At 43.7% G+C, this 22006-nt stretch overlaps 1 protein-coding gene across 7 annotated transcripts in view; it reads left to right on the forward strand.

The window, feature by feature from the left end:
• ARFIP1 (ARF interacting protein 1) overlaps positions 1–22006 on the forward strand; it is a 441450-nt gene that overhangs the window by 238463 nt on the left and 180981 nt on the right. For all 7 annotated transcript variants that reach the window (XM_085641674.1, XM_085641679.1, XM_085641675.1 and 4 more), the window contains one exon: positions 10992–11100. In XM_085641674.1, coding sequence (XP_085497800.1) covers positions 10992–11100 — 109 coding nt within the window. The remainder of the gene's footprint in view (positions 1–10991; positions 11101–22006) is intronic.

Below are 22006 nucleotides of genomic sequence, written 5' to 3' on the forward strand. Positions count from 1 at the left end.
ACATTCACCCCCAGTCACAGATCTGGGTTTAATCCATCGTTATTTTGCTCACCACGCCACCCCAGTTCAGACATGGCCATATGCAAATCAGTCTTGACCCAGTGCCTCATGGGAACAGTCCAGCCCGAACTGCTAAGCCATGTCTTCCCTGGACCGGAATCAAGCATCCTAGGACCGGTTTCGGGGTTTCACCCCTCTTCAGCCAGGATAGCTTGACTCCAGTGGTGTAGTGAGCACGGGACTCACGTCTGGGCATACCCTTCCCACATAGGGCGAACAGCAAAACACACAAGATGATGGACGGAATGTTGCACATTGGCAAAACATTCAGCCCCGTCACAGATCTGGGTTTAATCCATCGTTATTTGGCTCACCACACCACCCCAGTTCCAAATGTATGACATTGTTCTGCATTCTGTCCATCAACTGTTGTTTTTGCATTTGTCACCCCGAGTGGGACGGGTATGCTCAGACGTGAGTCCCGTGCTCTCCATGCCACTGGAATCAAGCTATCCTGGCTGAAGAGGGGTGAAACCCCAAAACCGGTCCTAGGATGCTTGGTTCCAGTCCAGGGAGGACCTGGCTTGGCAGTTCGGGCTGGACTGTTCCCATGAGGCACAGGGTCAAGACTGATTTGCATATGGCTGGGTTCAAACTGGAATGGCATGGTGAGCAAAAGAACGATGGATTTAGGCCCAGATCTCTGTACTGGGGTGAATGTATGACATTGGTCTGCATTCTGTCCATCAACTGTTGTTTTTGCAAATGCATAACAGTGGTTAAAACAGCCTCTTGGCTGAAGGGATGTCTTATTGTTACAAAATGGGGCCAAACAGCACATTAATGGCTCATGACCATGACCAAATCCTTGGAAAAGATTGCCAAATCCTAGGAACAGTAGTTTTAAAATTGAAATAAATATTGCAAATCCAAAAGTAAAATCTCTGTATAATGGTGTAAATGGTATCTAGACACCTTATTTGTATCTTGAAAAAGCAGGTGGTCAGTTCCCTTAGCAGATAAACCACTAGTCTTTGTCTCCACCCCTTCCATCCCACACAGTCTCCCTATTACAGATCGAAAATTAGTTGTGAATGAATGAAATAATAGGCATAGTCTTGGATGAAGATGAGAAGCAAGATTTTGTTACGACCTCCACAGCTTGTCCCTGTAAGTAGTGTCTGACACCACTAGAACTCCCTTATCCATCCATGCATCAGGCTAGAACCCTCACATTATAACATGCCAAGAAGTCTCCACTGTAGCAAAATAGGCCTAAATTATCAGCAGATGTTCGAGAACCTTGTGGTCCGTTGACCAGAAGGCACTGGTTATGCACGCTGGAATGGTTAGCTGACCGATCAGAGTCCTCCTAGCTGGAGGGATTTGCATTTACAGGTGATTTTTATGGAGACTAACAATGGCCACTGCCTTCCTTTAAATTTCTCAGCAGGGTAGCAGCAGTTAGAACAGTGCATTGGCCTAAGGAAAACACCAGCATCAAGTCTTCCCTCTTTTAAGGTTTCCTCAGAAAGTAGGCCTAATACACCTACCTTCCCCAGTGAGACTAAGTCCACCCTAGCAATCGTTGAGAGGAAAGGAAAACTCAATGCAATAGATATTGATGTTACCTCAGTGTGCAGAGCACCTCCATGTGATGTCGTGCATACCACCTGGCCTGTAGAAGAGTCAGTGGTCCCACTGCCCCTCATCTTAGAATAACCATGAAGACTAGAATAGTGTAACTGCCAATAACTCGTGGAGTAATATACCTCGCATTCTTATCTTACACATGCCATTGCAACGCAGTCATTACAATGACCGCGTTGTAACAACGCATGCCATTACTCTGCAAGTCAGAACAACGACTAGCTCTGGGGGGGGGGTTGTGCTAAATGTTGGAATAGTATAATTTACTATTCCAACTCCAGTCTGTGCAACAGTAGAGAAGGTGTTGGATTTTAAATCCAATACCTTCTGACCCCTAGAGTAAGTCGATGTTCCGACTTGCGGAGTAATGGCATGTTTTGTAACAACGCGGTTGTTGTAATGACCGCGTTGTAATGGCATGCGGTGTTCCTGTTTCGCGGTAAACAATGTTTACCCTCCTGGAGCCTATTAGAGCTCTGTGTCACTACTTTGTAAATGCAAATAAATCACAATAGGTCTTGATCCTCCCGAACACCAACCAGCACCACCCCCTTGGCCTTTGCATGACCATAAGGCTACCTCTTGCAGCTCCCTGTCTTGACTCTGGGACCATTCTCACTCCTTCGCCACTTCCCCCCACCAATTGCACATCCTCATTGGCCTGCAAACATCTAGTATATCCCTACCTATTGCAGGAACTCAGATCTATACAGGCTGCCCTTCTTGCTGGTATGGGGATCTACAGGCATGTTGTTGGCTGTTGAAAATTGCCATCTGAGCCAGTGTGCAGTGTCGAGCAAGATCCAGGAGGATGGGCTCACTAGGTTCCCCAAGGGCAGTGATTGGCGCGGACACACGGAATTGTGTTTGAGGTCACCTAACTGCAGATGATGGCATCTCATCTTCCTCACCTCATTGGTCAGAAGAGGTCAGGGGTTGAAAGGTAGCCTTCACAAACCTCTTTGGTAGTTATTGGTGATTATAAAACAGAAGACCATACTGGGACGTAGCACTGCCTATGCCAAGAGGTAAGTTTTAAAGGGGTGCTCCTATTGTTTTTGTGTGTGAGAGAATAACCAGGGAATTGCACATATATTGTCTGAAGTTTTAGTTGACTTGGCTAACAAAATGTCGCAATGGGAAGTGGTGAGTGGAGTCCAAATCTGTTTGTAAAACTAGTATCTTATTGACAGAACATTGGACTGTGCAAGTCATTTGTCCTGTATATTGGAATACATAATCCTTTTCTAATGTTCTAATGTGAATTATGATGATTTCTTTTTTGTAGTCCTATGCAAACTTTGCATTGTGTGTGAGTGACTGGTAATAAATAGTACTGTTATGAGGCATGACGCACATTGGAGACATGCACTGTTCTTGCAATTTTCTCTTCATGTGACCCAAAATACAAATTATTTTGCAGTTACATGTGACTTTTATGCATGATACTTAAAATTGCTTCTGAAACTCTCTCATAATTGGCAAGACCCTTTTTAGGTTTCGCCTGCACAGCACGTGCAAAACCTCTTGTAAAGAAACAAAAACCTCATAAAAGGGCCTTAGAGCTTACGTTTGCTCACCAACTTGTCTTCCACCTCACTCCATTTCCTTGCTTCCTATTGGACATTGCCTCCGCCTCTCCTCTGCCTTCCTTCTGGAGTTTTGTATGTGTCCCTGCTGTGAAGCATAGACCAAGTACAGCTTTCTGCCTGTGTCTGCATGCCTGCAGAGGTATTTATTTTTTACTTTTTTAGTGCAGCACTCCACCAGAGTGCATCATTTTGTAGGCTGACTCTACCTGCCCCTCCCACTCTGCCCACATTTGTTGTGTGCCCTGTCCCCCCACACTTTTCTGTGCTGGATTTTGTAGGTCTTTAGTACATTGGTGCCCTGCAGGTAGTTGTCCAAGCAGACACAATATCAGCAATGATAATATATAAACAGTAAACTGTAGTAAAGATATCGACCTTGTCTGTAGTGGTGGCCATTTTGAATAGTTAGGAAGGAGAAACTATCCAGGAAAGAGAGACATATGTACAATAGCTCCTATTTAAATGTAGCCAAACAATTACAGTACAGTGGCGACCTTCATTGTAGTCTGTCAAGGAAGCTGTGCATATACAAACAGTGCTTCAAGAGGGCTTTCTTAAAGGATGCGTTTTGGATATTCCGCTACAAAATCCATTTGTTCAGAGAAAATCTCTTTAGATATTTTGTTTCTGGAGTCAAATATGTTTTATAGAAAATAAATCTTTAAAAAATATCTATTTTATGTGTTTTGTTTGATATACTGTACATTCTTCAAAGTTATTGGTGACAAACAACTCAGTCTATGAATGTGTCCTAACATTTTCTGTGGCTTTCACCCAATGATCTTCTATTCATGTCTGCCCTTGGTATGAGTACACGCTGTGCTACTTCTCTTGGGTAAAGCAGGGTATAATAACGTTCAGACACTGGTCTAAGTGAAAGGATAAGCGAGTCTTTATTTAACAACCCCATCCATAGTAGACCTGAGCCAACTGACTCAAATAGAACCCCACACGTTCCACGCTCCAAGCTGGAACATGGAACCAAGCCGCATCACACTTCTTCCTCTTTTCAATTTGAAATATAATTACAGTATAGAAATAACATGTAACTTTCTAAGAACATGTGAAGTACAATCTTTTAGGATCCCCACACCTTTCCTCCCAAATGATACAACAAATTAACTCCTTACAAAATCTTTGAGATAAACTGGAATCTTGCAAGATTTTATGCTTTTCCTTATAGGTTCCAAACATTCCTTTTCCGAAGAAGATCCTCTTGAACTTTCTCCTCCACCTGCATCACCAGCTCTTGACTTAACATGAACAACACAGCTGTGATTCCAGATGCGTCCATCATTTGTTTTCACAGTATATTTGAACAATTTCACCACAGTCTTTACATCCGTGAACTTTGACCAGTTTAGACAGCCTACAGGCGCTTTAATTTTAACTCAGTCCCCCGCTTTAAATTCAACTCTCTTAGCCGATTTATGAGGGTCAACATAAATCTTCTGTTTCCTTTGCAACGCCAATTCTTTATTCCTCCACTGACCAATTTCATGATTTTTAAGTCCTTTATCCATAATCATCCATCCAGGACAGATGATGGTATTGGCGGATCTCCCTTTGAATAACTTAAAATGGGTTTTCCCTGTTGAGTGAGGTGTAAACCTGTAAGCTGTAATCCTATTTTGTAACTCATCCCTCCAATTCAAACTGTTGACCCTCGCCAGTTGTATATTTTCCTTCAAGGTTTTATTTAACCTTTCAATGGCACCATTGCACACTGGATGATAAAGAGAGGTCTTTTTATGTTTGATTCCACACTTTGCAAAATATTTCTCCATTTCACCAGAACAAAATTGCGGACCATTGTCCGATAACAAAGAACCAGGAAAGCTTTCTCGCTTGAAAATTGCATCTAGAAACTTAATTAAAGACTGAGTTGTGATGTCACGCACTGAACTCACTTCAATCCAACGTGAGTATAGATCTAGTAGATCTATACTCACTGAGTCTGATGTTCACCATGAAGAGGTCCAACAATATCAATGGCTATTTCATCCCAAGGACACATGGGTAACCTCCCACAAACCATGGGGGATTGTCTGGGCTTAAGAATCTTGTCGCTCAAGGAAAAGGGGATACAATCACGCACTACTCGTTCCACCATGAGATCCAGGCCACCAAAGATCTTGTCTAATACGTTCTTTTGTTTTACAAATACCCGTGTCCTTCATGAGCCATTTTTACAATGTTGTCTCTCAGACTCACGGGAGGAACCAACCTTGTCCCTCTAGTAAGAATGTTATTATTAATAGCGAACTCTTCACACACCAACACCCAAGGTTTCTCAAGCCTGTTACCTTTATTTTGTGAAATCATATCCATCACCTTCAACATTTCATTGTCCTTCTTTATCTCTTCCTTCCATTCCAGTTCCTTAATCACTCCTAAAGTGATTTCACACACTTTCACATCAAATTCGTCCAGCAGATCATCTTCTCCTTTTTCCTCTTCACATTCCACACTATCTACCAGACGAGATAAACAGTCTGCCAAAACATTAGTTGCTCCTGGAATATACTCCATAACAAAATCTAATTCTTTAAGTGAAATCACCCATCTCCTAATCCTAGAAAAAAATTGAGTCCAAACCCTTTTTCTCAAAAATCTCTTTGAGGTTTGTGATCTGACCTGACAATGAAATTGGTACCCCACACAAATTTCTTACATTTATTAAATGCCCAGAAAATGGCAAGCGCCTCCTTCTCGATGACTGAGTAGTTAACTTCAGCACCTCTTAGATATCTTGAGGCACATGCGACCAAACACTCTTGAGTATCCCTCTTCTGGATCAGCAAGGCCCCTAGCCCTTTCTTACTTGCATCTGTTACAATATATGTCAAATCACCTGGTTTGACAGCCTGTAAATCCGGAGCATTTTTTAGATCCAACTTGACCTTCGCAAATTCTCCTTTGCATACCTCATCCCACACAAACTCAGTTTTTTCTCACAGCAAACGTCTCAGATGGCAAGTTTTAACTGCAAAATTTCTTATAAATTTGCTGTAAAATTCAGCCATTCCCAGAAAAGATGCCAGCTCTTCCTTCAAGCACGGTTCCTTTAGATTTGCAATTGTATTTACTAACTTTTTTCGGTTTGACACCACTCCCAGATCTATTATGACCAAGATAATCTACTTCTGTCACACCAAACCTACATTTGTCAAAACGTAGGGTTAAACCAGCTTTCATCAGTTTTTTTAACACCTTGTCTACTCTCCCATCATGTTCCTCAATGCTCTTACCATAAATCAAGAGATTGTCCTGGTAACACCTAATACCCTTGATTCCCTTTACCACATCACTCCTAATCCTCTGAAACACGGAGGTTGCTGAAACTAATCCGAAAGGCATTCTTAAAAACTTAAATGCTCCCATTGGGGTAATGAAAGCAGTAAGCTCCTGTGAACTCCTATCTAGAGGCACCTGGTGATATGCTGAAGCTAAGTCTAGAGTACTGAAATAACAAGCACCATCCAATGTTGACACCCTCTCATCTATATTTGGTAGGGGAAATTTGTCTACCACAACTTCTTTATTGAGCACACGTAAATCCACATATAGACAAATCTTATTGTTACTCTTTCTAGCCACAACTATGGGAGCCAACCATTCTGTCGCCGTCACTGGCTCAATCACACCAGCATCAAGTAATCTGTCAATTTCTTTTTGTACAGACTCTTGTACACTCAGTAGAATCCTCCTCACGTTTGCTGCAATGGGCTTTGCACCTAGCATCCGTTTAATCCCATAGTTGTAGCCCTTCAAACGTCACAAATCTTTTTTGAATAACTCACCAAACTTCTTCTCATACTTGTTCTCAACATTCTTTATAGACTGTACCTGTACAGGGGGATTACCATTGGGATCTAGAATAATGCCAAGGCGTGCTTGGTGTGTCCAACTCAGTAAGTTATCACCCTTCTCTGCAACATAAATCTTAGCATCACTAAATCTCTCATTGCACTGCACACAAGTCTGAAAGTAACCCAACATTCTTATAGGAGTTCCCCCATAACCTGTTGCACTTACATCAGTTTTCATTAATTTCACTTTGCTTTTGAAATTTCTCTCAAAGACATCTTTAGATATAAACGTTAGATGAGAGCAAGAGTCGAACTTCATTTTTATCTTTACATCTCCCATTTTGACCCATTCTGAAGGAACCACACACCTCATTCACCTGAAAACTTACTTCCTTCACTTCATTTCTGCCATCTCTTTTGTTGCAAAAACGGCAGTTCTTTGAAAAATTACCTTTTTTCCCACAAACGTTACAAACTACACTGAGAGCAGGACAAAAACTGGCATTAGCTTTGTGACCAACCTTTCCGCAGCGATAACAAGTTCCTTGAAAAAACATGGCATTTCTTTTTGCTTCTTCTCCACTCTTGTTTATTTTCTGTTCCTCCCCACTCTTATTGTCTGTGTCAGACTTATGTACAGCATGGCAGACAACTGCCTCTACATTTTCTGAACTAATGGTAGATTTCCCCACTTTGCTCAATTCACTCACACATTTTAACATGTGCTCAACTCATTTAGCAATTACCATAACTTCATCCAAAGGAGGTTCATCTTTTAACCAGAGCTCCTCTCTTATTTTGTCACTCCCACATTTATATACAAACTGGTCACGTATTCTCTCTTCTACTATTTCCCCAAACTTACAACTTGACGCTAATTTCCTGAGAGCAGTCACAAACTCTTCAACTGTTTCTTCCTTCCCTTGCTCTCTTAATCCAAAATAATAACGTTCCATAATGGTACTAACTTTTGGCAGAAAATACAGGTCTAATTGTTTAATACAAATTTCATATTCATTCAACACTCTTTGAGTTACAGGGCTTAATGGTGGCAAATTCTCCAACACCTCTTTCTCCTCACCACCTAAACAATGGAGTAAAAGTGCCTGTTTCCTCTCTGCACTCAAATTTGTTCCACATACTCTGGCATACTTTTCAAATATTTTCTTCCACTTCACCGGTGGCTCCCCAGGATTTGTCAAGAAAAAGGGGGTTGCAGTTACATTTTGCATTTTCCTAACTTCTTATTTTTATGTTTTACATTTTTTTTTATTACTTGCAAGTCACACCTCAGTTAATTTCAATCTATACTTACATTACACTATTTTTTTATGCGATGTTCAACCTGAATTAGAGACCAAGTCAAAAATTAAATGACTATAAACATTAAGGTGTGCTTGTCACCGTGGTAGCAAGCTTACAACCGACAATCTTCTTTACATTTCAAACCAGAGAAGATCCTGATGATTTCCACCTTTTCCATGAAACTCCAAGATTAAAAACGATATATCCTTCAATGGCTGTCTTTAAAACGGCCGCCGCCGTAACCACGCAAATATTTCCGTAAATATTTTATGCAGATATGGCTTGCTTTCTTTACCCTTATTTCCTGCCTTTAAAACGGCCGCCACTGTCATCACACAAACATTTGAGTATCTTTTTATTGCAGATAGGGCTTGCTTTCTTCTTCCTTATTTCCAGCCTTTAAGATAGCTGCTGCCGTCACCACGTACACAATCCAGTCTATTTCAGCCAGAAATAGAGCTTGTTTGCTGACGCTGCCAAACGTAGCAGTAGGCCTTTTTTCTACAAGCAGTAGAGCGCAGTACTCACGACTTAGAAGATCTTCTTCAACAGACATGAAACGCAGACGCGCCCTGCGTTCCAGCAGCTACTGCCTCTCCACTGCTTGCCTCTCCGTTGCTCCTTTTCCTCCCGAACTTCCTCTATTCCGCATCGGACAACGCCCGCAATGATCCGCCTCACAAAATAAGTCAATTTCAGTTCTCTGCGCTGCAGTTCCTCATAACTTCGCTTTTCTCATTTAACCAGCAAGCAAAGTTCATCCTTTCTGTCTCCCAATGTTGGGGTCGTTATCTCTTTTGTCTTCACGTGATCATCGCCAGTGTAATAACGTTCGGACACTGGTTTAAGTGAAAGGATAAGCGAGTGTTTATTTAACAACCCCATCCATAGTAGACCTGAGCCAACTGACTCAAATAGAACCTCACACAATCCACGCTCCAAGCTGGAACATTGAACCGAGCCACATCACACAGGGCTAGTGGTCCGTTGCCTGTTCAAGCGGCGGAGGATAGAGGACATGTGTTTCATGGCGTTGCATGATGTGGTAGGCAGAACTAGCAAGAGATTCACCAGCGTATCTCGCAGGAAGAGCACTTGTTGTTTGTCCTGCCCCTCCACTTCCTCCCTCTCGTTGCTGCTTGCCCCCTTTGTCCTCTTGTCCCATCAACAGATTTTTCCTCCTCCCACCCGCTCCCTGCTGTTGACCCCCCACCCCCACACATGCACACGCTGGTTTTACACATATTGCACAGCAGTGGCGGCTGTAGAGCAGCATGGGTTAAAGAGAAAAAGCACTATGACTCGGTCAGTGGTGGCGCAACATAGTGCTTTTAAAAAAAAATTGTCATGTTACACAACAGAGAGCAATGCTCTGTAAAATGTAAACCATGGGCAAAGCAGATTTTGCCTCGGCAATAGTTATTGCATTTGTCAGTGCTTGTTTGCATAGACGTTTTAAGGATTCTTGTTTAGAGAATGAAGTAGAGTACAGAACTTATTTTTATAAGTGGAAACACGTTGAAAGTAAAAAAATATCGATTTGGGGGAAAAACCTGCCTGTAGCCTCAGTTTACCTCATGCTTGTAAGTTTATACTTAAATATGCAATGTGTGCTTTTTATGTATTGATTTATCTCACGTTTTGGTGTTCTTGAGGAAAATCCACGGGCGAATCGTTTATTATAGTGTGCATTTTCATCACAGTAGAATGTGGTGATAGAAAAAAAAATGACCGCCATGACGGGAACGCAGAGAATTTTAAAGACCACGACGGAAAGGCATACGAAGTGTACCTACACTGCTCGATCCCGGAGCACCTGCAGGCGCAGATTTACCCCAATAAAGCAGATTGAATACGGACTCCGCCCATAAAAAAACATAAGGGCCTCGTATAGAGTGACTTATCCTACAAGAAACCTGTGGAGGAGCTATGGGAAACGAATAAATGATATTATTTTTAGTGGTGTAACAAGGATACAAATATAAGAATACAATACACCCTAAAATCTTCTGCATATAACTGGAACAGGAGGTGGTCATAGAACGACAGAGTGCAGAGAGATTTCTTTAAAAATAAAGTTGCGTTGACAACTTTATCGTGATCTCTCTATGTACTTTTATGGTGAAATTATGTAGATAATTGTACATGTCAAATGTGAAATGTTTGTGGTGAAAATGTCAATGGAAATGTATGAATTGTGTTTTTCATTTTGATGGTTTATAGATCAGATCACTACCTGAAAATATTCTATTTGTGACAAACATAAAGCAATGTATGTGTCATTTTAAGATAATATAATGATTTTAATGAGTACATTTTCTATACTACAATAAATGAGAAATGTTTACATATATTAAAGTTCAGTTGTGTATTATGAGTACGAGAGTGTAAAACTTTATCCTCTTGAATATACCATTAGAATATATAACACAAAAGGGACCCTTCTTTGTTTTGATTATAACTGACCCTGTCCCTTTAGGATGTAAGGGCACTTTTCACATTTTTGTGGAGTGACATTCCACACCCTATGTTCCAATTTACCATAGTTTCCTGTGGAGCTAATGCAATGTGTAAATGTGAATTTATTTGGGACCTTTATCCAGACGTTTCTTTCTTATACCATGTTTACCAGGACCTGAAACGTGCATTACCGCCCGGACTTGGCCTGTCTGAAACACAGATTACATCCCACTGCTATGATAGCACTAAAGAGGGTATCATTGAATCAGGACCCTTTCAAGGTAAATGTTTTTTTAAATTATATTCAAAACAGTAGCCCCTCAATTTGTATGTGAAAACTACATTAACGTAAAACCTTTGTTTCTATTTTAGCGTTTTTATAGCGGTTAATACCCCGATGTGGGATGCTGAAGCGCATTTTCATACTGGTCTACACAGTGGGGGGGCGGGCGGGGGGAGTGCATGGTTGCCCGAGTGGTGTTTGTTGTGAGCCTATGAGGGAAGTGTTTTGCGTGCGTGTCTGGTGAGGTTATCTTATCTTGGGGCACACTGTCTAGCATTGTGATCGAGGTGGTGTCAGAGATAGGTGGACAAATTATGATCATAGGACTAAAACATATAGGTAGGTAGCTATACTGCACCAGCCTAGCCAGTGGTGCAGTAGGGTGCTGTGTGCATTGTGAAGTGCTGAAATGATGCTTGCAGACACCAAGTATTGATAAACTGGCCTTAACTTTATTTGTAGTACACTAGCCCGTGCTGCACAGCTTCAGTGATGTTGACAACAGTCAACTAGCTGCAGTTCCCAAATTCGCTCAAGTTCCTACCTACATTCCACTCTAGAATGGAACACATGGAATGTACAGGAGAACATGTCATAACAGGAACTAATGCAAACAGTGCAATTATACAATTGTTAACATAGAAATGAATAATGAATTATCAAGATTCAACACACCTGCCCCTTTAACCAAAATAAAAACTCTACCTCATAATGTAATCCTCAAATCTTTCAGGTAACACAATCCTGTGATACTCTCTCACAATGCAATCCATGTGCAACAGCTTCTTCCTAAACTCATCCTTTCCAACATCATCCAACTTTCCTGCATTATCACCAAGTGAGTCACCATTAGACCAAGCAGAAGGACCTCCATGTGCATCTTTAAAATTACCAACATTCCCAGAGTTCACATAACAGTTGTTATCAGGTGTATGTGACTGTAAGTTTCATTGTCACTGCTTTTATTCCTATTCATGGCTTTTGGAATCACCTTTGTTGATATGACCAGGTTTCCTTACAAATACCCAATCATCAGTATTCACGGTTTCTACCTTTACCTTAACTTGCAATCATGATACAGCTTTATTTTATTTTGATACGTCTCAACCTTTTCCAAAATGAAACGGTTCTCCAGCACAGTCTTGTTCTCCTTTTCACCCACCCTTCAAGGAAACACCTACATTACCACATGCCTGCCTCTCAAGAAAGTAAAAGTGCTATGTCCATTGTTTTTTGCGGTACATTCACAAATTACCCTTGAAGTCAAGATTGGAAACTAAAGCTATTTCTTTACACTCTGATAAATCTATTAGTCCTTCAATCAGCCCATTGGACTATGGTGAATATAAGTTAGCATTGTATTGTGCCATCTGTAACTCATTTAGAAAGTTCTTCACTCTGTTCACCGCAAATTGCACACCTTTGTCAGACAAAATAACATTTGGCAAACCTTCTAATACAAAAATCCTCCTGAGAAAAGCAATTGTGGTTTCTGTTGTAATGCAGCATTAAAAATAATAGTAAATCCACTTTGATTAATATTCTGTCACTGCAAGTAACGTCATCAATTCAGTAGGCACTCAAATGGTCCAACAAAAACAATGGCAAGCTTAACCCAAGGACTTGTCTGGTAGGAGTACTGTGTTCAAAGGTGTTTTAGAGACACTTCCTGATGGACGTAATAATGTTTTCAGTAGAACTATCCATGCCAGGCCTCCAGTAATATGTTCTAATTATCTTAGTGGCAGTAACTCCTAAATGGCCTTCATGCGCACTCTGAATTAAACCTGTTCCAGTGGCACAAACTTCCAGTCTCTCATTAAAAGGCCATTTTTACAATTAGTTCTGCAAATACTTGGCTGAAGCTATTAGACTCCTTGTGTGGCACTCTGTTGTCCTTAGGCCAGTACTTATAGGCAACAATTTTGATCCATCTTGCAACTTTTCTCCTGGTCTTCTGGTTTCAATACACCTTTACGTACGCTAGTGGTGCCCACCCAGGTGGCCGCACATTCTCTGACATTGGAATACCCGGGTAAGTGCTTTATTTCAAAATATTACATTTTTACATTGGCTATCAACATCACTAGTCAAGAAGACACTTTATACACTCCTTATCCCGCATTTGATATCAAAAGGGTTGTGGGCCATGTAAGTTACACATTTGGTTATTTACAGATGGGTTTTATGTTTCTGTACTGCCCACGCACCAGCTAAAGACTAGCGTTGTGTGTGTGTGTGTGTGTGTGTGTGTGTGTGTTAGTGTTACAGACAAAAAGGCGATTGTCCTTTCCTTCACCTTTTGACGCAGCACCATGTGCCAACCCTATAGCACTGAAGTCCACTGTTTCATTGCACTTCTTCAGATTCACATTTTGTTTCAGTATTGGTACACTTAAAATGGATTTATGTGATTGAGACTTCTAGCTACAGGTTCCTTACCTTTGAATTTTCCCCAGGTGTCAGACTGGAACTGGAAGATTGTTTTGTGAGCAGTAACCCTGCACGCCGGTAGGTGGTGTTGATCAGGTCTACACATCGTCGCCGGTGTCCGTGCAGGAGGTGTTGTCTGCGGCACCGCCTCAGCACGCTGACATCAATTCTTTTCTTTCTGCGCAAGCCAGCGCTGATCCGAGAGAACTACCAGTCTGTCAGTTTTTGGCAGGATTTTTGCGACCTTATGTCAACCTTTTTTGAGTTTTTTTCCTCCTGTGTTTCGAGGATGTCATTGAGGAAGTCAGGTTTTAAATCCTGTGGTGCCTGTCATGGTGCCATGTCGGTAATAGACCCGTGTGTTTGTGGTGTGGAGCGTGACCATGATTCCAAGTTGTGCTCCGTCTGCAGGGCCATTGCGCCGAAGTCTTTGAGGGAGCTGTACCTGAAGCAGCTAGAGGCCCAGCATGCGACTGCAGAAGTCACGATCCCGGTTGAGAGGAAGGTCTCGGGACCGTTCCAGGAGTCCGCAGTTCTCTGCGTCCCACTCGAAATCGTTGGGGCAGTCAGGCAAGAGGCACAAAAAACACAAGAAGTCAAAGCGCGCTTCAACTTCTCCTCATCCGTCGGCCGACACGGCAAAGGAACATTAGTGTTCGAGGCCTGGTTCCTCTGAACCTGTGCTTGGGTTAATTCCGCGTCTCCCCAGTTTCCGTGAGCGACCCTGCTCAAATTAAAGAGTTATATGAGGACATACGTCTAATTTTTGAGCAGCCTGACCCCTACGGCGTGCCTTTGGCCCCCGGGGGGTTGTAGGGGGCCCCACCTGGTTCTGTGCTATTGGCTACGATGAGCCCCCTTAGATCCAGTCATAGATCCGGACCGGTGCCTGTCGTGCCTCTCTGACGAACGCCGTCCCCGATGCTAACGGGGCCACTGTCTCCCACCGGCAGCACCATCCCCCTATGTGATACCCAAATCAAACGTGGAGCCGTATCAGCTGTCGCCGACAAAATAGCAGTGTCCTAGGTTGGAGCCTGAACCCTATTCTGAAGGGGAAGGTCTCGGGAAGGAATGGGAGGGGGTAGCTGGACCCTTTAGAGTACCAGCCTTGTGATCAGGATATGGACTGGCGTAAGGAACGTGGTGATACCAGCTGACTGGATAAGTCTCCAGATACCGGCAAGCTTTCTCCCCTTACTGTGGCTATGGAGGAGGGAGCTACGTATGCAATGGTGGTCTGAAGGGTGGCTGAGGTCCTCGACTTTCAGTTGCCCTCGTTGGCATTCAAAACCAACATCTTGACAGAGGTGCTGCAACCGGTAGTCTGCTCCTCTGAACTCCTACTCTCGGTCAACAAAGCCTTCACCAATGTCCTTTTGGGGTCCTGGTCCAAACCCAGCACAGGGTTTCCTTTGAACAGGTCGATCTGCTGTCGCCACTGGCCCATCCATGGGAAAAATGTTTGTTTTCTTCAACCAGCCTTTCATTACGGTCAGTGAACAATGCATGCTTATTTGGCGGCTACTCCCACAGGCTGTAGGAAGCAGTTGCACAAGTGCTGTCCCAGATCCTGGAGGAGGCCTGGGCAATTCTCTACCTAGTAGTTGCAGACTGGAGCGGCGCAGCGAAGTTCACTATACGTTGTGTCTTGGATTTGGCCAACTCACTGGGCAGAGCGGTTTCATCAACTGTGTCCTCAGATGCCACACCTGGTTGAGAACATCTGACTTTTCGGGGGATGTCCAGGCTTCCCTCATGGACATGTCCTTCGATGGCACCCATCTCTTCGGAGACAAGGCAGACATGGTGCTGGAGCACTTTAAGGACTCGCGGGCTATGGACCAGTCCTTGTGCCTCTTGGCTTCCCCATGTCATCCCAAGCCTGCCTTTTGCTCCTTACGTGGTTACAGAAGGGGCTTTCAACCACACCAACCCTATGACAGACACTGAGCCGCTTCCAACCTCTGCGTGGCAGAGGGTGCAGTTCCTACCGACCTCGTGGGTTGGGTGGCCAGTGGTCCAGTCCAACAAAAATGGTGGCCTAGTCTTATAGCATTAAATCAGGCAAGGAATTTAAATAATTCAGATCAGGCAAGGCAGACACTGCTTTTAAGTTCTGACTTGCATAGTTTAGGTGAGCTTTTTTATACATAGCAGTTAAAGTGTTAAAAATGGAAAGTGACTTCTGTCAGTCACACAACTAAGGCCAACTAAGACATGTATGAACATCTGCAGTAATTTTTTCTCAGACTTATTATTTCTGACCATGACTTTATGGCTCTCCTTATCACTGACCAATCCTGCCTCATCCTGTATGGAGGATTAAAGCTTGGATCCCCTATTTGCGAATTGCACATCCTTGCTGCAGAGTCACAAAACCAGCCAAGATCTTGCGGACTGAACACTCTGATTAGTTGCTTAATTCTCTAGAATCTATTTATTGTGATTACTGGTTTTGCCTTAAGAGTACTGTAATAAATCAATGGACGTGAGTATTCCAATGTGCAGGTTATCTTGATTCAACAGTGATGTTTTTCATTTCACAGTAGTATTTAACAGTGCTTCTTGCCTCAGTATCATGTCTTCTGTTAATAGACTTTCTGATTATTGATGTACTCAGTCCATGATGTAAAGTTCCAATCAGGGTCCAGTCAGTGATTCCTTCACCCAATAGAGATTTAACTTTTTATAGTAGTTTCTTAACTCGTATCCTCTCTCGGTTCGGTATGGTTAAGTACCCAATCTCCTAGCAAAATAGAAGGACTTCAGATTCTTCCTGTGTGGTCATTAGCTTCTTATGGACTGACAGAGAAGCATTGTTTACATACTAAAAGAGCCCTTGTAAGAACCTCCCCTTTACTGTGAATTGGCTTTTCGTAAGGGTGTGCCCTCCCTTTCTCTCATCTCTGCTTTCGAGTTGGGTAGAGGCAGAATAAACACACCAACTAGGTAAACCGGGCCTGTCTTGGTGAAGGAGGCTAACAGTGGTGCCCCGTGGAGCATTTTTTGAAGGCTGGTAGGCTCGGAGTGTACTGTTTTACAGTTAAATGTTATCCATGTTTCCATGCACTGGCTGAATCGTAAAATCTCCTTTTTTTTTCTCCACTCCTTCCCAGTGGCACACAAGAAGCAATCAGTGAAGTTTTACAGCTAAGGTAATTTTAGTTACTCTCCGCCTACAAGAAAAGGAACGTTTTATACGGTTGGTTTAGAGACTGTTAGCTGTCTCTCTAACCTAATGTTCCCCAAAAATTCATAATAAAAATACAACTGTACATAGACCCATAGATAACTACTTAGATAAACACGTGCAGGGGCTTTTGGGAGTCTCTTCATTTACATTTTGTCCCGCCCACCAGTGCTCCCAACATGGGGAGATGTGTTAACCCTCTTCATCTACTTGCTGTCTTCAGTGTGAGAAACTCCATTTTGGTTGATCTCATTTGCACAGTCACCTGAATGAAGGTCTTCTCTATGGCAGGGCTGATGTGCCTGGATTGTTGGGCCACTCTTTATTTTTTAAAATTTTTAAATATTTTTGTCAATGTTTTGAAAATTGCATGTTTGCAATTACAAAAATGTTTTTTTTTTTTAAGTGCCCACTTGCCAAATCTAGAACCATTTAATGGCTTTGACAGTGCTTGTTTTCCCTGTGGTTGAGAGCAGGACTGGAAATCTTGTAGAGGTGCCATTCTTCGATTTCCTGCTAGGAACATCTGTTCTTTCTCTGCTTTATCATTTTTCTGAATTTGCCATGCTGCCGACCATCATATGACATGGTAAGCAGATAGGTGCAGTGCGTTCCAACTTAATGGTGCACCACTCTTCGGGCCATTAGCTGAGTATGGGCACCTGTTTATTCAACTCCGAGCTGATCGTTTTCATGGTTTAGAGAGGTGTGTGAGTGGTTAACATTGGATGCCCTACCACCAGATGAGCTTTGTACTCTACCACACTCTACAATCACTGCCTCAGTCCTGATCCATACTCGCTTGTCAGAGGATTCTCAGAACGGCTGAAATTTCCACTTTCTTTTGAGTGACGATGAATGCCGTCATCTTGCTTATTCTCCAAGGAAGAGCACCAGTGGCACGTCATGGAGTTATGGGAAGTATGGGTACACTTTCTGCACTTCTGTCTCACATGGCTGTGGAGTTGCAGGTGGAAATACACGAGTGACGCAGAGCTCTGAGCAAGCTCCGTGCTGCAGCTCACTGGACCACCCTCTTTCAAAATGCTACCATCTTATTGCATTTTTGCTGCATTAATGAACTTGCAGAATACACTGTATATCTTTTGATGGGACTTGCTTGGTCGGGGTGAAACTGCACAAGTTGAAAGTCAGGTTAAGTAGAATGCGTAACTCTGGCATAAGTTAAAATGTTAACAGCAGGGAACAACAATGAAAATGTGGGAAAGTGTGCATCTCCTTTAAACATTGGATCACAGTTTGTTTTGCTTGAGGTGCTAAGGTGCTTAGTGTGAGCCCTTTTTTAGGTCTCGCCTGACCCAGCGCATGCACTTGTCTGGCGAGACTTTTAGTGAGGGCTTAAAAAAATGCTACCATGGCCGGCCTAGAGCTTGAGTGCATGTGCGCGGGTGCGCGCTGCGCTTGATTGCGATCGCGATCACTTTCACTTTCCGCTTTGATGTTCTCTGTGAGCTAATGCTTGTCTTTTTTCCTTGTCCTGATAGGATCTTTGCAGTTGTGTTTACCGACTTTTATTTGATAGGATCTCCGCAGCTATTACTTTTTTTTCAGAATAATTTTATTATCGCGGTCACCACACGCAGCTAAAAATAACTACACCTGTTCCTAAAACAATGGATTTAGAGGTTCGGGATGCTCTTAAGAGGTGAATTGAATTGAGATGCAGCGATGAATGCACGGTATGCGGCAACCTCACCCGTATGAACGTTAGAAGGTGGAGTGGGGGCTAAAGCTTGATAATGGTTGTCTGTGACCAGCACCTGGCCTCTTTACACCACTGTGCGAAATACCAAGTGGATGAAACTAATCCGCTTCCATGTTGCCAGTGACATGGCAGCTCATGTTGAAACAGACTGCTGTAGGAGAGTAGGGTCTGCTATCCTATGGTCACCCCAAATTTTTGCTTTTTGCTTCACTGGTTTTTGACATATTGAGGCTGTGGGCCTGCCAATCAGACCCCCAGCCTGCTGTTCTCTCTACTAAATTAAAACTATGCACCCTAGGTGCATAACCAATTGGAAGTGGATCACCCTGTCAGCCCCTGTACCAGTGTACACTAGGTACCCAGGGCATTGGTGTACCCAAGGCCTGCCAGGGGCTGAAGCATGTATTATGCCACCCCAGGCTTGGCCTAACAATCTGACACAACTGGCTGATCACTCAGCTGGGGTAAGTTGGTGTAATCACCTCTTACTTAGGTGTAGTATACCTATACCTAACCTTAAATGGGACACCTGGTAACCTATAAGTCACTCCTATGGCAGGCCTTAACAATCCTGAAGGCAGAGTGCTTGGTTCCATGTGAGATGGTGCTCTGGCATGAGCTGAGCCTGTCTGCAGTGGTCGGAACAACTTCCTTCTACTGTTTCCAGATATCGTCATACCATATACTCTTAAGTGCATTATGAACCTCGCGGTTAAATGCTATCTTTGGTTTGGCTTTATCAAAACATGTCGAGTAAGGTGTCATACGAATTGGAATACTAACCCCTCGCCAATTCTGGCGACGGGGTTAGCATTCCACCCTTCTAGAGGGACACAACATGTACAGTACCTGAAACCCGGGTAAAATCAGACATAGCCTCAGCTCCACAAAATGGATGCTGCCACCACAGACACAAATCTGCCCTCCTGCTGCTGGGAGTCCTTCCAGCTTGGGAGGTGTGGACAAAGGGTTTCCTGCCAGGGGAGGTGCATGCACCACCCCAGACAGGATTTTGTGTATTGGTCAGGTAGGGCTTGAAAGAAACCAGACATGCCTGTGGCTCACAAGGAGCCTCGGTGCATATGCCAGTTCAAACCGGTCCTGGGGCACACCAGTCCCGGGCCAAGGGCGAGCTGGACAAAGGATTGGGGGTGTAACCACCCCCCCTTCCTGGTCCCACCCATAGGGAGGGACCTAGCAGGTAGTCCGGCCCCTAGAATCCGCTTAAAGGTAGGGGCTGTGTCCTAAGACTTCAGACATCCTGGAATCAACTTGAAACTAAGAAGAAGACGGGAACTTTGACATTCTGCTGCACAGAAGACTGAAGGAAATCTCCCCTGTGGTCAGGGAGTGACCACCTTGCTAACGCAAGCACCATCCAGCGAATCAACGTCTGCTTTGCCGCCGCCGGAGCCCGAGCCCAGAGACTGACAAGACCTGGACCTCCAGACCTCTCACCGCCCGATCCACAGTCCCTGAAAAGAGGAGACCCGTGGAGGCACCGAGACACGTGGAGCCAGCCATCTTGAAACGACCACGACAAGCTGACAAGTGCAACAACCGAGGCTCCCTCCAAGTTGTGCTTTGGGATCTGAGAAGCCCAACCCTCGAGCAGCATCTGCACCAAAGGTGAGCCCTCCAGCATCTCCACGATCAGCGTGGGGCCCTTCTGCATTTTGCCACTCGACGCGCCTAACCGGTTGCTGGCCCGCTGGCTAGTAGCCATCTTGGCGACGAACTTTACGAAATACACCGCTGGTCTGGTTGCTCCAGACTGGCCCTTGCTCCCCTCCAAAGGAGCAGTCCTTCTGAACTTGCTGGTCAGAACCATCAGCTTATTTCATCTCCTACAACAATTGCTTTTGCCAAGGCTTGTTTGCTTCGATCAAGTCGCCGACACCGCCGACAGCGAGAGCCTGTGTGGGACAGCTTGTGAACCGACTCCTGGACGTCGTCGACCTCCAGGGACCACGTGGCTGCAGAGACAAGCTACACCTTTCTTCCTGTTTGCACCCGACATTGCCTGGTACCCACCTGGTGCCACACTGGTCACTGGCTAGTGACTGTGAACACTGTCCCCTCTGCTTACAGGTCTTCAATATCTCCGATCCCCTCTTGGATCCACTGCATCTCTCCCGGACCGACCGCCTGCAGCATCTTTGTCTTCAAGCTCCACGGAACAGATAGAAGAAACCCGACGCACTTCGAGGCCTATGCACCCGCTTCCTGTGGGTGAGGTAAAGCTGGCACACCTGTGCCCAAGTGTAGTATTACATCTCTAGTGCCTGTGTTCCAAATCTTGAGTTCCTAGTCCATCCGGAAGATCCTCTTTGCAGTAACTTTGTACTTTTTACGCACCCATTGAAACCTATGGGAGCACGCGTGTGATTATTTGCTCTGCACACCAATGAAAAAGGGGGACCCCAATAATGCGATAAAGAACCGGTAAACGCGGGGTACAGGGCAGAATACTTTCAAAAAGAAAACAAGACCGGTTCCATAGGTATATAACAGGTCCTAATAAATAGATACTTGATAGAAAACACGACAAAGCTGGAACTGACTTACACAACCACAGATGAAGAATACTCATACAGAATCCTATAAGTATAAAGATACAAATATAGTGTTTATTTTGCTTTTTTTTGTAGAAAATTTCATTTTCAATTTATACAGATATTTTTCATCATGAAAAACAATATGTGAGTATATTTTGATTTTTTTTGTAGAAAAGTTATTTTTCAATTTATACAGAAATTTATCATCAGGCAAAAGAACACAAATGAATTTAATATAAACAAACACATTCCATCAATAAATATACATTAGTCAAAAACATAGTGCGTGCCCCACTCAAAACATCAACTCAGCCATACAAACATTCAGTCATAACCACATTCATAACCTCAAAACGCATTGTGAGTAAACACAAATTATCCTTGGGTATTCGAATGGATGAATTGGTTGTATCTCATCCAAAGGAAGCCAGATGGTACTTCAAGAAGGGAGAAGGTCGTCGAATAAAGCGCCAACGCGCGTTTCGGTGTAGGACCCACAAGGGGCCCCACCTTCATCAGGGCGTAGACCAGGGATAATGGGGGCAGACACACGATTAAAACAGACGTCTTTGGAGGGCCGTGGATACTACACCTCCACGCCTATATGGCGATACGAATCAGCATCCAGTCGGAGCGTCAGGTGAGGCTCACTAATAGCAACAGACGTGGATTAAGCACTTAAATTATAATCACCAGAAATTTGGATACAAGGCGGATCCTAAGAGTGCGCGAGCCCAAAATACTTCGGTAATGATATTAAAGATGGTACGTATGGGGCTGCGGAGTTTTAACAACAACAGATAGATCGCTAGTAGTCCGTACCAGGAGGGTAACTAGCAGGCATCAATAAAGTTTTGGCTCAAAAGCGGTAGGAATCCGGAAATTTTCAGTGTCACAGATACGGGGAAGGGACGGCTCTGCACACGCCACCCGTGGACCTCCTGGTCACTAACTGAAGTTAGCTCCTTGTAGGCCCAGCGATTCTAGAGGCCCT

This window comes from Triturus cristatus, chromosome 2_2 (assembly GCF_964204655.1).
Source record: "Triturus cristatus chromosome 2_2, aTriCri1.1, whole genome shotgun sequence".
NCBI classification, from domain to species: Eukaryota; Metazoa; Chordata; class Amphibia; order Caudata; family Salamandridae; genus Triturus; species Triturus cristatus.